The sequence below is a fragment of the Metarhizium album genome, assembly GCF_000804445.1.
Source record: "Metarhizium album ARSEF 1941 chromosome Unknown scaffold_17, whole genome shotgun sequence".
NCBI lineage: Eukaryota > Fungi > Ascomycota > Sordariomycetes > Hypocreales > Clavicipitaceae > Metarhizium > Metarhizium album.
In genome coordinates, this window is record NW_024467591.1 from 252,954 (window position 1) to 266,779 (window position 13,826).

Consider the following 13,826-nt stretch of genomic DNA (forward strand, 5'->3'; position numbering starts at 1 on the left):
ACAGGGTATTGTGTGAAGTCCTACTCATATTCAAGGTGCAACCCGTCACGGCTTAGACGTGGCTTCGTGCATCTGTTGCCATTAGGCAACTGCACAGGTTTTTAAACGCCGCTCGGCCACTTTAGGCTGTGGCAGTTGTCTCCGAGCCTGCTTCTTGGTGCATTTCTATGGGGTATATAAATGGGCGTTCCGTTCCATTGGCATCGTCTCGTTGATGAGCGCGTCATCTAAACGCAAAAACGATACTTGTCCGCTAGCACAGCATCCCAACCATAGCTCACGATGAGTAACGACGTCGGGAATCAGGTAAGCTCAAACCGCGGGCGACGCCGCGTGCATATTCTTACCCGCCGTTTTAGCCTGCCTTCGGCCAGATCTGCTGGCTCCAAATCGCCGTGTATGATGTCAAAAGAGCTTCGAAACTGTACTCGGAGATTTTCAGCTGGAAGGTCAATGAAGATGCCTTGCCCACGGACCAACATGGTATCAAGGCCATGCATATGTTTGAGTGCCCCGGGAAGAAGCTTGGCGGTGGTTTTCTTGTCATGGAGGAAGGTTACCAGATGACTCGATATGGAAAGCTTGAAAAGGAGGTGCTTCCTCCCCTGCCTACGTTTTGCGTCAAAGACTGCAACGAAACCTTGAAGCAGGTGGAGGGCTTAGGGGGCAGCACACAGGCGTAAGTCGCGTCATGCATTTGCATGTCGTACATACCCCCTTGTTCGTCACCGTTGTGCTAACCAGGCAAACAGGCCCAAGACGGCCATCGGCGGTGATATGGGCCACTACGCTCGCTTCACAGACTCGGAGGGGAACGTCATCGGTATCTGGTCGCAGGACTGAGACCGTCCGCAGGGTGCAAACCGCGGGGTCGAGAGTGCGCCGTTAGGCGATACGAATATATTTGGATTTGGAGCAAAGTCTTGGTCGTGACAAAGAAAGGCATGTCTCATTCCTGTCCCGATACATTAATCTTGAGGTTGCTGTACTCGCTATCTGCGCCACGTCCACCGACGGCTGTCAGCCCAGCTCTATGCATGTCTGTGCGTGAGCGACTTTGACAGAAGGTTCAGTGATGGCGACGGTGTTTTGACTTTGACTAAGTAACTAGAGGACGTAGTTAGGTTGTCCAATCAACTGTGAGCGGGCGAGGATGAAACAAGTCTGGTCCATTTCCATTTCCATTTCCATCTGAAGAGAAGCCGGATTCGCTCTTCGGGCGAGCGGTGCTCCGTCCAGTGGTCGGCCACTACTAGTAGTTACTATCATGTCGAAATTGCAATGCTGAGAATTGTGAGCAGGGAGGAGCTGCGGTTTGGACCTGAATTTGCTTGGGGCCCGGTGCCTCCTTGGTCTGCGGCTCTACCCTGATGAATAAGAGTGCGACACTGTCCCCGTTTCGTCGACGGATAGTAATGTAGTTAGTTAATACGGTTACTACTAATTCATTGAATCCTCGTCGTGGAATGAATGGCCTTTACGCTGTGGGCCGCCGTCCTGCCGAGGGACGAATCAAACGCGCAAATTTACATGCTGGCTGCGTCAAGCCTTGGCTGAACACCACACCATCAATCAAAAAGCTCGTGTCGCATGGCATCAAGGGCTCTCACTCTCTGCACTTCTATCAAACGGCGTATCCTGGCGTCGCGAGGAATTGACGAATTTGCACAGTTCGAGTCTCCTTCACAACTAATTTCCCCAATCGTGCTCCCTCCCTCGCCGACCCTCGACACGACATGTCAGAATCTGTTGCCGAGACGCGGCCTGCCGACGAAGGCACGTCCACTCCCGCCGTCACCGAAGGCACCCCGGCCGTCACGGAAGACGCCGCGACGCCCATCTCTCGCGACGAGGACCCCAAGTCCAGAAGGGTGTCTCTTGCCGACCTGAGCGCCAAGGGCACCGCGCTGTACGCCCACAAGCAGTACGAAGACGCCGCCGAGATCTTTTCCCGCGCCAGCGTGTTGCAGGCCGAACTGAACGGCGAGACGGCCCCAGAGAACGCCGAGATCCTGTTCCACTACGGCCGCAGCCTGTTCAAGGTCGGCCAAAGCAAGAGCGACGTGCTCGGCGGCTCCGCCGCGCCTGACAGGCAGAATGCTGCCACCGCCGCCGGCAGCTCGAGACCAGCTGCGCCCGCGGAGACGGGAGCCCAAAAGGTGACGCGAGAATGCGTCGCCGACACTGCTGGTGCTGGTGCGCAGGCTGTCGACGCCCCCGAGGACAAGGACGGCGACAGGGCCAAGGAGGGTGCACCCGACGAGAAGAAGCCGCTGTTCCAATTTACCGGCGATGAGAACTTTGACGACTCATCCGACGAAGAGGTAGGTTGGATCGCAGCGCTGGCTCCGCAGACCGTCTCGTCGGAGGAGACTCTAACAAACGGCAGCCGCAAGAAGAAGCACCCGAGGAAGAAGACGACGACCTGGCCACGGCCTTTGAAATCCTGGATCTCGCCCGCGTCTGCTACCAAAAGCAACTGGAGCAATTGGAAAAGGACGACGAGGCCGGCAAGGGGAAGGAAGCTGCCCAAGATTCCCCATCGGTCCGGCACATCAAAGAGCGCCTTGCCGACACGCATGACTGTCTGGCCGAAATCTCCCTCGAAAACGAGCGGTATGCTTTCAGTCGCGCTTCTTCTTTCTCTGTTTATTCCCCCCTTTGGCCCATCTGCTAACTGTTCTAGATACCCCAACGCCATCGAGGACGGCCGCACCTCGCTCAACTACAAATTACAACTCTACCCCGAGGACTCGGAAATCATCGCCGAGGCGCACTACAAGCTCTCCCTCGCGCTGGAGTTTGCGTCGGTGACCACGGCCGACGACGAGGGCAAAAACGCCAAGCGCGAAGCCATGGACCAGGGCCTCCGCGACGAGGCCATCGAGGAGATGGGCCTCGCCATCAAGAGCTTCAAGCTCAAGATGCAGAACAAGGAGGTCGAGGTGGCCGTCATGGCGTCGCCCGAGGACAACGACCTCGCGCGAAAGGCCATTGTCGAAATGAAGGAGGTCCTCGCCGATATGGAACAGCGGGCATGTCAAAGCTTCCCTCCTAGACGCGCCTGTGTCTGCTAGTGCTAACGCTCCTTGACACTAATCTACATATAGTTGGTCGATTTGAAAAAGGACCCCATCGACGCCTCCGACCTCCTCGGCGGGCCGCAAGCCAACGCCTTGGGGGGTCTTTTCGGCGCCGCCCTGGGCGAGACCGCCGCCGAGACGAGGGCCCGTGTCGAGGAGGCCAAGAAGACAGCAATCGACCTGACGGGCCTGGTGCGCAAGAAGAAGGTCAAGCAGGGAGAGGAGCCGGAGCCGGAGCCGGCGGCGCCCGCCACAAATGGGAAGCGAAAAGCAGAGGAGGCATCGGAGACCGCCGAGTCTCCTAAGAAGGCCAAGGTCGAGAATGAGCCCGACGAGGTAAAGGAGTGACGGGAAAGGTGTCCTTTTTTTATTTTTATTTTTGGAGTTTGCGGCGTCGGGCGGAGCCGGTCCGTGGATTGACCTCTGTATAGTATAGTATGCACATGGACGGACATTATCGGTGTAATGACGTCCGGCTTTCCCGCTGCGACATGTTATTTCGTGTATACCAAGTCCTGGTTTATAGTCCTCACTACGTCGCCGGGGGTGGGGACAGGTGTAACTGGACTACCGGCTGTGGAAAAATGACATCAATGAGACAAGACAACTACATCACACGCGTTTGCGCATGAAACTGTCAACGGCATCGCCATGCAAGTGAAGACGTCTACCCCCCAAACGCCACCAACGCCGTACCCCTCTGCTGGATTCTCATGTCTCCCTTCACAACTTGAAGCTCCCGCTGGTCACTGCCTTTTTGGCCTTGGCCTTGTTCCCGTCCACGTCGGTGACCTCCCCTCTGCGATTGATGACCTTGACGCCGCCCTTCTTCAGCTCGGCCATGGTGTCGCGCTGCATCTTGGCCCTCGTGCCCAGCTTCTTGTCGCTCTGGGTATGAGTGCCACCGGCATTGCGGACGCGTTCCTTTTGGCGTCTGCGGCGCCGGGCCCTGTCCTCGCGGGACATCTCTTGCCGGGCGACGGGCAGGCCGGACTTGGTGACAACCTCGCCCTTTGCGACCGAGTCCTTGTCCGTGCCGGCCCTGTAGATTTCCTGCGGGGCCATGCGCGACGATGCGCCGGCGACGCCCTGTGCCGTCGTTGGCTGGGCGTCTTCCATGGCGACCGTGGCCACGTCCGAGACGACGCTGAGCTGGGCGGCCGCCGGTTTCGGCTTGTAGTGCCAGCTGGAGAGGGCGTCGAGCCGTGCGGACACGTCTTTCCACATGGCTTCGACTTCCTTCTCCTCCTTCTGGAGCTTCTCATCTGACTTGCTGACGTACGTGTCTGGGTTGGCGTTCTTGATGTGCTCCTCCTCGTAGACCTCGGCGAGGCTCTTGCTGGGCTTGCTATCGTCGAGCTCAACGAGGCCGCGGCGCGTGTGGGCGGGGACGCTGCCTGCATCGGGGCGGCGGCGGACAACCTCGTCAAATTCCTGGGACAATATGCGCCGCTTTATGAGGTCTTCGATGGATTCGCTGATTTCGGGAGTGATGACGGGGACGGGCTTGCCGACGTGCTCAAAGTCTACGTCCTCTTCGAGAAGTGAGTTCGTCGGACGGTCGGCGGCGGCGGCTTCGCCTGACAGCGTCCATTCGCGCTTGGCTACGGACGCGGCCTCGAGTTTGCGGATTTCCTCGGCGAGCTTGGCCTGGCGACGTTGGTGGGCTGAGCGCCTTGATTTGGGGTCGCCGGCTGAGACGTCGGAGAGGTTGTCGTCCGAGTCTCCGTTTTCCGACTCGTCATCAAAAAGGTCACGCTTGACGTCAGCCATGGCCCTTTCCATGTCTTCTTCGTCGGGTTGCCGGGATTCGACGTGGACTGCCTTTTTTTTCGGAGGTTTGCCAGCCTTGTCTTTTCTTGAGGGGGGTGCGAAAAAATCCTTGTAGTATATTTCATTGGCATTCAAATCATTGGCCTCATCCTCATCGCCACCGTCTGCCATGTCTTCTCCATCGTCGCTGGCGCCTTCCGGCGCATCAAGTGCCATGTCTCCGAACGTGGGGCCATCGTCGTCCTCCGATTCCTCATCGTCGAGGGGACCGTTCTTGTGCCTCTTTGACGACCGTGCGGCGGGCTTCGGCGGCGCAAAGGGGTCAGCAGCCCAGTCTATATCCTCGTCATCGCTGGCGTGGTCCGTGTTTGGGTCTCCCCTGGCATCCTGGTCTTCAAACCACTGGGTCTGCTTGTTGAAGTCGTCGATGGAAAAGAAGCCGTCATTGAGACCATTGGGGTCTTGGACATATTCTCCAGCCTGTTCTTCCTCGTTTGATTTGTCCTCTCGCTCTTCCTCTTCACCATCCTCATCCCCCTCCAGTTCATCTTCAACAGCTGCGTCTGCAGTCTCAGCTTCGTCCTCTTCGTCGTCCTCCTCCTCCTCTTCATCCACGTCGTTCGCTTCATCTTTGCCCTCCTCCTCGGAGCTATCCTCGGAGCTAACCTCAAACCCATCCTCCCCAAACTTCAAACTCTTTATGCCAGCCTCCTCATCTTCAGAACCAGTGCCCATCGCCACGACCGCCTCATTCTCCTCCAGCTCATCCACTATGCCTTCCGAGAACTTCAACACCCCATTGATAATCTTTTTCGCTTGTTGCCACACCTGTTCCGTTTCGAACTTGTCCACATACACCTTTCTCAGCTTCAAGACATCGTCAACGACCTTGTCTCCACCCCTCTTCCTCTTCCTGTTCTCCCTTAATCGCTCCTGCTGCGCATCGCCGACTTGAGCAGCAAATGCTTCCAGTGTATGTTTGACAATGCTAAGCGAGTCGTTTGGAAGAGAGACATTCGGCTCAAGGAAAACGTGTCGGTTCGCGGGTTGCAAACTAGTCAAGAAGGCGGCCATGTCCGCAGCCGGATTGGAGTTGGCTCCTGATGCGGGTGCCATAATAGGCTGGCCGGTGAGCGTGTGTGACGTCGACGTGAGAGTCGGCGATGTGGCTGCAGCCATGCTCTGAGGGAGACGCCCGTAGTGTGATGGCCGGAACGTGGTTATGTTCCTTGCTGTAGTGTCGAATAATCGAAGTTGCAAAATGTTGGACTTATTCTGCCAACAGGGAAAATTTTTGGCTCACCGCCCCCGCGCGCGAGCCCCGCCGAAGCAGGCCGCGACGACGACATCAGCCTTCAAGACTCGCGGCGCCACTTCTCCCATCAACGACATTGCCTATTACATCACGTACCTAGTGATTCTGGCGGATTTAGACGTACGAATTGACCAATTGGATTCCCGATTCATTTCCATTCCGAGCGCATGCGAAATGCCTAGTCATGGTTATGTATGTGTATTGTCGGATGAAATACGAAATGCCATCCCGAGCCAAATCTACAAACTCCTTTCACTACAGGCTAGTCAATTGTCGCAGCTAGTTACGTAAATACTTGCCAAATAAGTGGCCGGTGAACTGCCAAACATTGATGCTGATTCAATGCCAACGGATTTCTTTTGTTTCTGAGGATCCCTAAATCATAGTGACATGTGACTAGATCCCCTGTGCGCCGGGAACTCCTGGTAACTGCTCGACCATCTATCAAAACAGTATCTTCCACAAATGGCTCACTGCCCTCTTCGGCCTCCTGTACTCATGAGTGTGATCTTTTGTTTCTTCTTTTTCTTCTTGCCGGCTCCGGCTCCGGCTCCGCCTTCACCGACGGTAGCCGCAGTACTTGCATCGCCACCCTTGACGCCTTCCATAGCTTCAATCGCCTCAATCTGCATCGCCAGGTCAGTCGTGCCTAGAAATTCTTCATCTCTAAGCCACCCGTCATCCACAGCAGGCGTGGTAGGCGCTAGATTGGGAGATGCCGGCACGACCCGCGTTCCCCAGACAGTCCGTTGCGTTGATGGGCTGGTAGACATCGAGGCAAGGGTCTCGAAACCTGGGCGCGGATCGGGCGGTGTCATGCCAGATTGGCCGGTCAGCGGTTGAAACTCAGACATATCCAAAGCAGGGGAATGATCTTCTTCTACGGATTCCAATGCGGTATGCCTGCGAGCAGTGACTCCGAGTGCGCCGCGGAGAGCTGCCGCCTCGAGACGTTCAGACTGGAGCCTCTCACGCTCTTCTCGAGCCGCCTTCTCTCTGTTTCTCTTCCTTCTCTTTTCAATATCGCCGGCAAATGACTCTAATATTTCTGCAGACACAATGTCTGTCCAGTCACACTCCAGGAAACTGATGATGCAGCCTTGTGGGAGATGTGCCAGATACTTTGTCCGCTTCCGAAGCACCTCATCAACCACATGTCCCGTAGAGATGTGCTCCACGCGAGGCAGCAGCGTTGACGGGAAAGCGGCAAACGACCCATACTTGGCCTTTAAGATCCGAATATCGAGCGGTGACAAATACAAATGTGGCGGCGCGCCGTAGAAATAGAAGTCGGCATGTGAGGATGGCTTCGCTACTGGAGAGCCTAGACGTGAAAGTAAAACACTGCCGTCTGGTGATTTCAAAGCGTCAGTTCTTTTCTTTGCTGTCTCAACAGCGTCTCTGGCTTTCCGAGTCCACTCCGGGTCTGAGCCAAAGAGCGTCTCGTCCTCCTTCTCCTGTTTCAACAAAGCGGCAATCTCTTCATGATACTGGGTGGCCATGTACTCTGCAGTACCCTTCATGATTCTGGAGTAGTCCAGGACATTGGCCGCAAAGTGCCATGGCACATCCTCTCCCGAGTTGAGAACCTCTGCACCACCCTCTCGTGGCAGGGCCAACGTAGAATCTGCTTTCCTTGCCATGAGTCGTAGTACGACATCATCACCCACTCGAGGTAGAGGACTCTCCTGTCCCGCGTAGAACCGCACAGGTTTTACCTCGTGGAGATACATTATGTCCTCGCAGATGGGGCATTTCTTCCACCGAGACCCCTTTGCTGATTTTGCGTCATCAATGTTCGAGTGCATAAATCGAATTATGCAAGGAAGACAGAAAATGTGCCCACATTTGGCCATACGAGGAGCAACGGGATCTGACAGGCAAATTGGGCAAGAAGCTGTCTGTGATTCCGAGGAGGCAATAACCTGCAAAACGTCTTCCCAGTCCAAGAAGACGTCGGCGTCGACTTCATGCTTCGTGTAGATTCCTTCCGGAGAGACTACAAAGCGGTAATTAGAATGCACATATCTCGATTTATCAGTGGCGTGATGACCGGATCCAGGACCCCAGTTAGGATTTCTGCGGTATGACCTCGGGTGGTAGCTATGGTCTTGGAGGTGTCGGGGGCTCGTGTAGTTTAGGAGATGGGTGATTGAAGTCTGGCCTCTCCTGCTCGATGGGTTCCGCACAGCTCGGAGCTCAGCCATGGCGTCATACTCATCAGGGTTGCTGTGATTCCTTTGATCTGCACCAGGCCTACGTTGATTCTTGTGTTGTTTTCGAGAGGCCTGTCCCTTTCTGGGGGTAGGATGTGCAGAAGGGCCTGGTTGACTTGGACGACGGGAGGATTCGAAGCTTGAAGTCGTCGAAACAGCTTGTGGCTGCGGCGGATAGCTCGTGGGCGTACAGAGGGTCTTGCCCGCGACGGCGTTCGAAAGACTCATGGCCGGCCTATGGAAGGCAGGCAGATTGTTCGAGAAGATATTTAGGAGGTAAGTAAAAGATGAGCCAGGATACTCGGGGGAGTGGGAGAAATGAGCTGTTAATCCTTGATTCCGAGGGCAATGGTCAACTTGCCCATCCTGACGCGAGTTCGCGTCTCGACAGAGCAGTTCTCTTCGCCGGGAAAGCCGCGATGCACGCTGATATTCGACAAGAGATGGGGCCAACCTTCTCTCTAGCCGCCGCTTGAGAAACGCGGAATAACAAACAGATAAAACAAATTGTCGGCCAGATAAGACAGGTGCGAAGTGATGAGTTTCTTGGGAGGGGTCCAACTTGGACGGACCCCGGCAAGTGGTGGTGGAGCAGGTCAAAGCAGAGTCATCGGGGCGAACAATTGACGAACGATGATGTTGCTTGCTGGCAGGAAGGCGCGACAGGTGGTTAGTCATCAGATTACACGTGACTGTTCATTTGACTCCATCCTAGTGCCTGTGTAAACACGCGGTGACCAACGATGCATAATTTGTTGATTGGCCTCGAGTCATTTTGTCAGCATCATTAACTTTGCGCGGGTGAGACTAGATCAACATGGTTCAGATGTGTGACCCTACCCAGCGGCTATGCTAGTACGCCTATAACTCATCCCGTGAACCCCAAAACTTCGACAGAAATGCCTTCCATAGCGGTCTCTTTCCACTCTGTGCCCGCTTCTCATCAAAGATAGGCTTCATAATCGGCACCAGATCCAGCACACCCAGCGTTCGCTCGGAGCGCTTCCACCCCAGCTCTTCCGGCAATCTCTCCTCTGTCAACCAGACCCTCACACGTTCCTTGGGCGCTTTCCAACTCTCTGCAGCGGGAAAACTAAACACAGACGGCACTTCACCCTCCTTCATTATCATCAGCAGTAGACTAGCCTCGATATATGCTAGCAGCTCTTCCCGGGTCGATAGTCTCTTGGGCTCAGATAACGCCTCCACGCGGAGGCGGCTCTTCGCGATTGAGACTACGTCAACATAGTCCGTCAGACTGTCGTCCAGCAGAGCGGCGACCCGTGGAGGATGTACAGCGATGTTCTTCTCTGTAGGCGTTATATCTTTACGAGACAAGGAGCTGATGTGCTGCAGGATCCCAGGCGTGTTGAGGTTCTCGAGATCAAAAGAGTCTTTGCCCCAGCCTTTGACGAACACGCTCGCAGGTCTAGTGCCGTATGCGGGGGCGGTATTGAGAGCTTGGACGACGGCATCGCCAAAGTGTTTAACCGAGAGGTTTCTGCCGTTGTGTGGTCTTGACCCGTTAGCTTTACGTAGCTCCCCTTCAACAGATTGCATGGGTTGGGGCATACAAGTAGCCGTGATTCGCGAGAGTGTTCAACATTGGACAAGGACCGCGAGAGTCGCCCGGGCCTGCGGCTTTCCATGGTCGAAGCGTGCCGTCTGTGCCGTCTGTCGAGGCGACAGCTGATGCGGCCAAGGAAATAACAGTAAACGTGTGCAGCATTGAAAGGTGCAGCCACGGTCACCGAATTGACAACCGTTGAGCTTGGCCTTCTGTTAAGTGTAAAGGAACCGGGAAATTTGTATGCCACTTTAAAAGTCCTAGTTTGACCGAAGCAAAATCCATAACAATCTAGTAATAGCGTGAAAGGGGTGCTGCTTTTGTGATCTGTTCGTCGTCTGTTCGTCTTCCCTGCGCCAGCGAACAAAGGCGCAACACCACGTGGTCTCGAGAAAACATGTCAGGAGGGACGGCTCCCGTGACTTTCCCCATGCCGGCTTACTATCTGTGCTTCAATTGGTGGCTTCACTTGGCACTCGCAACGCATCGATAGTACGAAAAGTTTGGTCAGGTTATAATTGGACGAGGCCATGCGTGAAGCGCTTCACCTGGTCGACGGCACGGCACTGGGCAGCTTAGAACAGTCAGTTTACAATGGTAGCAAGTAGGCAACCAAGTTGGAAACCAGTCACAGTGCCATCCAATTGTCTATGGAAAGACATATTATGTACATTTTTTTTTTCGTCGACATTATGTCGAGGTGTCCCCATCTCCAGTAATCATCTCGCATGTCGAGGCAATCTCATGACACTTCCAACAAGCCGATTGTACATGGGTTCCAATTGCAATTCCAATGCTGAAACAAACACATGAAACGGGCGGCATCGAAATGATCGTGAAAGAAGTAGGAAATGACGCTGCACCCTGAGGCATTGGACGTCAGGTCCATCCCCAGACCACTTTTTATCTGCAGAAATCCGAGGGGGAATCATTGACAATGGGTACAAACTGTTCTCAAGAAGCAGAAAAAAACAAAAAACACTGCACATAGTACCGTGACAAAATCACCTCCCAGCCATCATTATCTTGTTATGTTTCCACAACTCACAAGGAGAAAATCTATTTCAGCTTGGCCTTGAGTTTGCTGAACATGACGCTCAGGCGGCTCTTCTTCTTGTCGTGGGCGGCGCCAGCATCGCCAGCAGCGGGTCTGCTCTCGCTGCCATTGCCATTGGTGGCAAGTGTCGCGGCCGTAGGCTCAGAAGCCTTGATTTCGGCACCATGGGCTCCATTAGCCGCGGCGACAGTAGTTGGGGCCTGGTTGCTGGCTGCGGCGGGCGTGGCGGGCGTGGCCTTTGTCTTGGGGGACTCAGGTTTGGTAGCCTCGTCAAGAGCAGGCGCCTTCTTAACTTCTCTGAGAAGCTCGCTCTCAACTTCCTTCTTCTCCTGGACCGCAGAGGTGTTTACGGCAGCCTCAGGGCTCTTACTAGCCATCGCAATAGACTTCTTAACCTCCTGGGGAACTTCAGGCGAGATCTTCTTCAGGGGGCTGTCCTTGTTATCACTGGCAAGAGCGGACTGAACAGAGCCAGGCAGGTTGTCCTTGACGGTGTCAGGAAGCTTGTTGTTAATAGACTCGACAGTAGCCTTCTTGGCGTCGTTCATAGCGGGAGTGGCATCTCCAGAGAACTTGTTGGCTGCCGTCACAGCAGCTGCAACAGCGGCGCCGCCAGTAACGGCGGCAGCTCCAAGAATAGTGCCAGTCTTCTCCCTTTTCTCGCTTCCAATGCCAGAAGTGCCGACAGAGGTAGCAGGGGCCTCGGGGACCTTGTCTTTCAATTCCGCCTCGACCTTGGCTTTGTCCTTCACTTCCTCGGGTACATTAGATGCTTCGGGTGCGGCGCCAGCTTTCTCTTGGCTGGCCTTAACAACCTCTGGCACCTTGGGCTCCAGAGGGACCTGGCCAGCGAGGGCGGCAGTCGTAGAATCGGCACCAACCGAATTGCTGGCCTTAAAAACCTCTGGCACCTTGGGCTCCAGAGGGACCTGGCCAGCGAGAGCGGCAGTCGTCGAACCGGGACCAACCGAATTGACCGTAGGGTTGGTAACGTCGGCCTGTTCACCCATGGGGAGGCTAGATTCGGGGATCATGGTACCGGAGTTTGCAGGGAGCCCCGTGGTACTCAAAGGAGGGCCACCAGGAAGGGCGTCGCTCTGCTCGTACGACGCCTTGTCCAGCTTGACGTACTCATTGGTATTTTGAGCGGCGATTGAGTCGGGGATCTTCTCACCAGGAGCAAGCTTAATGGGGTTGCTGGTGCCAGGGGCTGTAGCTGGCAGAGGGTTGATACCGACGGTCTTATCGTCAAGGTCAGCAAGCTCGTTGGAGGGAGTCACAGGGAAGCCTCCAGGGACATCAGATGGAGTCTCGATAGCTTCTGCTGCGATAGGCATATCAATGACGGGCGCAGTCTCAGCGACGTTGGTCTCGAGCTGAGACTCAGAGGAGGCTGCTCCCGTGGCGGCAGCAGCAGCAGCGGGCTGCTTGCTGGTGGCCTTCTTCTTGTTGCCCTTCTTGGCCATATCGGTAACGGTGGTGGATTCAGGTGTGACGGTGTTGATAAAGGCGGCTGCAGCGAGTGCAGGCTCAGGCGCAGATTCAGAGTTAGAGACGTCGTCGGGGGTCAAGAAGTTATTGACGTTGCCCTCGTGGTCGGCTTCGTGCGGGTAGGACTCGTTGATGGTCCAATTGTTATCGACGACAAACTAACCGGTACAGAAAGAGTGAGCGGATACGGTTAGCCACTGTCTTTGACCTACAGACGACAGGTTGCGTGCCAATGGATAATTAAAAAGAGGACACAACTGGGAGGAATAATTTGTGCGAATGACAGGTGGACACAGCGCACGGGGCGGGCGTGACGTGAGATATATGCAGGCGGGGTGGCTGGCGCAAGTCAGAAGTGCGCAAAGTGCGAAAGCGAGCAAGGGGCTGACCCCATACTGGCTGGCTTGTGCGTCCGGTGGAGACGGCATGTTGTGTGTGAAGTGATCAATCGTATGTGGACAGCTGGCCAGAGCGATTCGATACAGCACAAGTCGCCGGGCCGGATGGGTCAGCTTGTAGCCAGCCTTACTCGGCATTATGCTGTGATGTTCTTTCAGGTCTTTCTCACTCAGCGGGCTTGCCCAATTGCGATGCGCAATCTTCGACTCTGCAGTGAATGCTTCTGGTTGGTGTCCCGGCCGTGCCGCGTGGCCAAGATGGCCGGTCAGCCTGCGTAATCCCCATCGACGGAACCAGCCAAACCACGTCAAGACGCTATCGGCCATTGTGTACCGTATTACCGCGGGCTCCATCCAGTTCAATACCAATCAGGACAGAGACATTCCTTGTGTCGTCTTCGCACCCAGTACATATGAGGGTACGGAGCATGGCAGCCTCTGGCAGTGTGGGCCACATCTAGGGCTCGAAATTCTGTCTCATTGTATATCGAATTGGATGGCTGTGGTTACAACGCCAACGCCTCGCCCCAACTCTAAGCCGTCGTGGCCGTGGTTTTTGCGAAGGCTGCATCTGACAGAACATACAGACGCCCAATGGAGCCAGAAATGCACGGCAGCCTTTGACCAGGGGATAATTCTGTCGGAGAGCTGCGGGCAGTTGGCCAATGTTGACATGTTCAATCAGCCCCTGCAGTGATTGAAACGGGGCGCCCGCCATCGTCACAATGTCGTGCTCTGTAATCGTATCAGAACATCTTTTCTTTTTTTAAAGGGACAGGCGAGGCAATTTTTCGATAGGCCACGTACAATTGCCAAGTCGCTGCTCTCCACGTACACCAGTCGCAGATGATGTCGCATTTAAAATTGGTCGTCGGAATTCTCCGCAAGTTGAACGAGGTGGGTGGTTGCTCTCGTCAATCATCGTC

At 55.1% G+C, this 13,826-nt stretch overlaps 6 protein-coding genes across 6 annotated transcripts; 2 read left to right on the forward strand and 4 right to left on the reverse strand.

Annotated features, from left to right (window-relative positions):
• Positions 1-282: 282 nt before the first annotated feature.
• On the forward strand, positions 283-843 carry MAM_05992 (Glyoxalase/bleomycin resistance protein/dioxygenase; the record flags this gene model as incomplete). Its single annotated transcript, XM_040824790.1, has 3 exons — positions 283-306; positions 360-679; positions 753-843. The coding sequence occupies 3 exons, from the start codon at positions 283-285 to the stop codon at positions 841-843; spliced, it is 435 nt and encodes a 144-aa protein (XP_040677210.1).
• An 893-nt stretch (positions 844-1,736) lies between these two features.
• MAM_05993 (histone H1-binding protein) lies at positions 1,737-3,431 on the forward strand (the record flags this gene model as incomplete). The annotated part of the gene is made up of 4 exons (XM_040824791.1): positions 1,737-2,324; positions 2,390-2,616; positions 2,687-3,068; positions 3,111-3,431. 4 exons carry the CDS (start codon positions 1,737-1,739, stop codon positions 3,429-3,431), a joined length of 1,518 nt encoding a protein of 505 aa, XP_040677211.1.
• A 375-nt stretch (positions 3,432-3,806) lies between these two features.
• Positions 3,807-6,035, reverse strand: MAM_05994 (Mpp10 protein; the record flags this gene model as incomplete). The annotated part of the gene is made up of 1 exon (XM_040824792.1): positions 3,807-6,035. The coding sequence occupies one exon, from the start codon at positions 6,033-6,035 to the stop codon at positions 3,807-3,809; it is 2,229 nt and encodes a 742-aa protein (XP_040677212.1).
• A 606-nt stretch (positions 6,036-6,641) lies between these two features.
• Positions 6,642-8,615, reverse strand: MAM_05995 (Zinc finger, RING/FYVE/PHD-type; the record flags this gene model as incomplete). The annotated part of the gene is made up of 1 exon (XM_040824793.1): positions 6,642-8,615. The coding sequence occupies one exon, from the start codon at positions 8,613-8,615 to the stop codon at positions 6,642-6,644; it is 1,974 nt and encodes a 657-aa protein (XP_040677213.1).
• A 633-nt stretch (positions 8,616-9,248) lies between these two features.
• MAM_05996 (Chloroperoxidase) lies at positions 9,249-10,116 on the reverse strand (the record flags this gene model as incomplete). Its single annotated transcript, XM_040824794.1, has 2 exons — positions 9,249-9,903; positions 9,962-10,116. 2 exons carry the CDS (start codon positions 10,114-10,116, stop codon positions 9,249-9,251), a joined length of 810 nt encoding a protein of 269 aa, XP_040677214.1.
• An 897-nt stretch (positions 10,117-11,013) lies between these two features.
• Positions 11,014-13,227, reverse strand: MAM_05997 (uncharacterized protein; the record flags this gene model as incomplete). The annotated part of the gene is made up of 2 exons (XM_040824795.1): positions 11,014-12,660; positions 12,892-13,227. The coding sequence occupies 2 exons, from the start codon at positions 13,225-13,227 to the stop codon at positions 11,014-11,016; spliced, it is 1,983 nt and encodes a 660-aa protein (XP_040677215.1).
• Between the last annotated feature and the right edge of the window lie 599 nt (positions 13,228-13,826).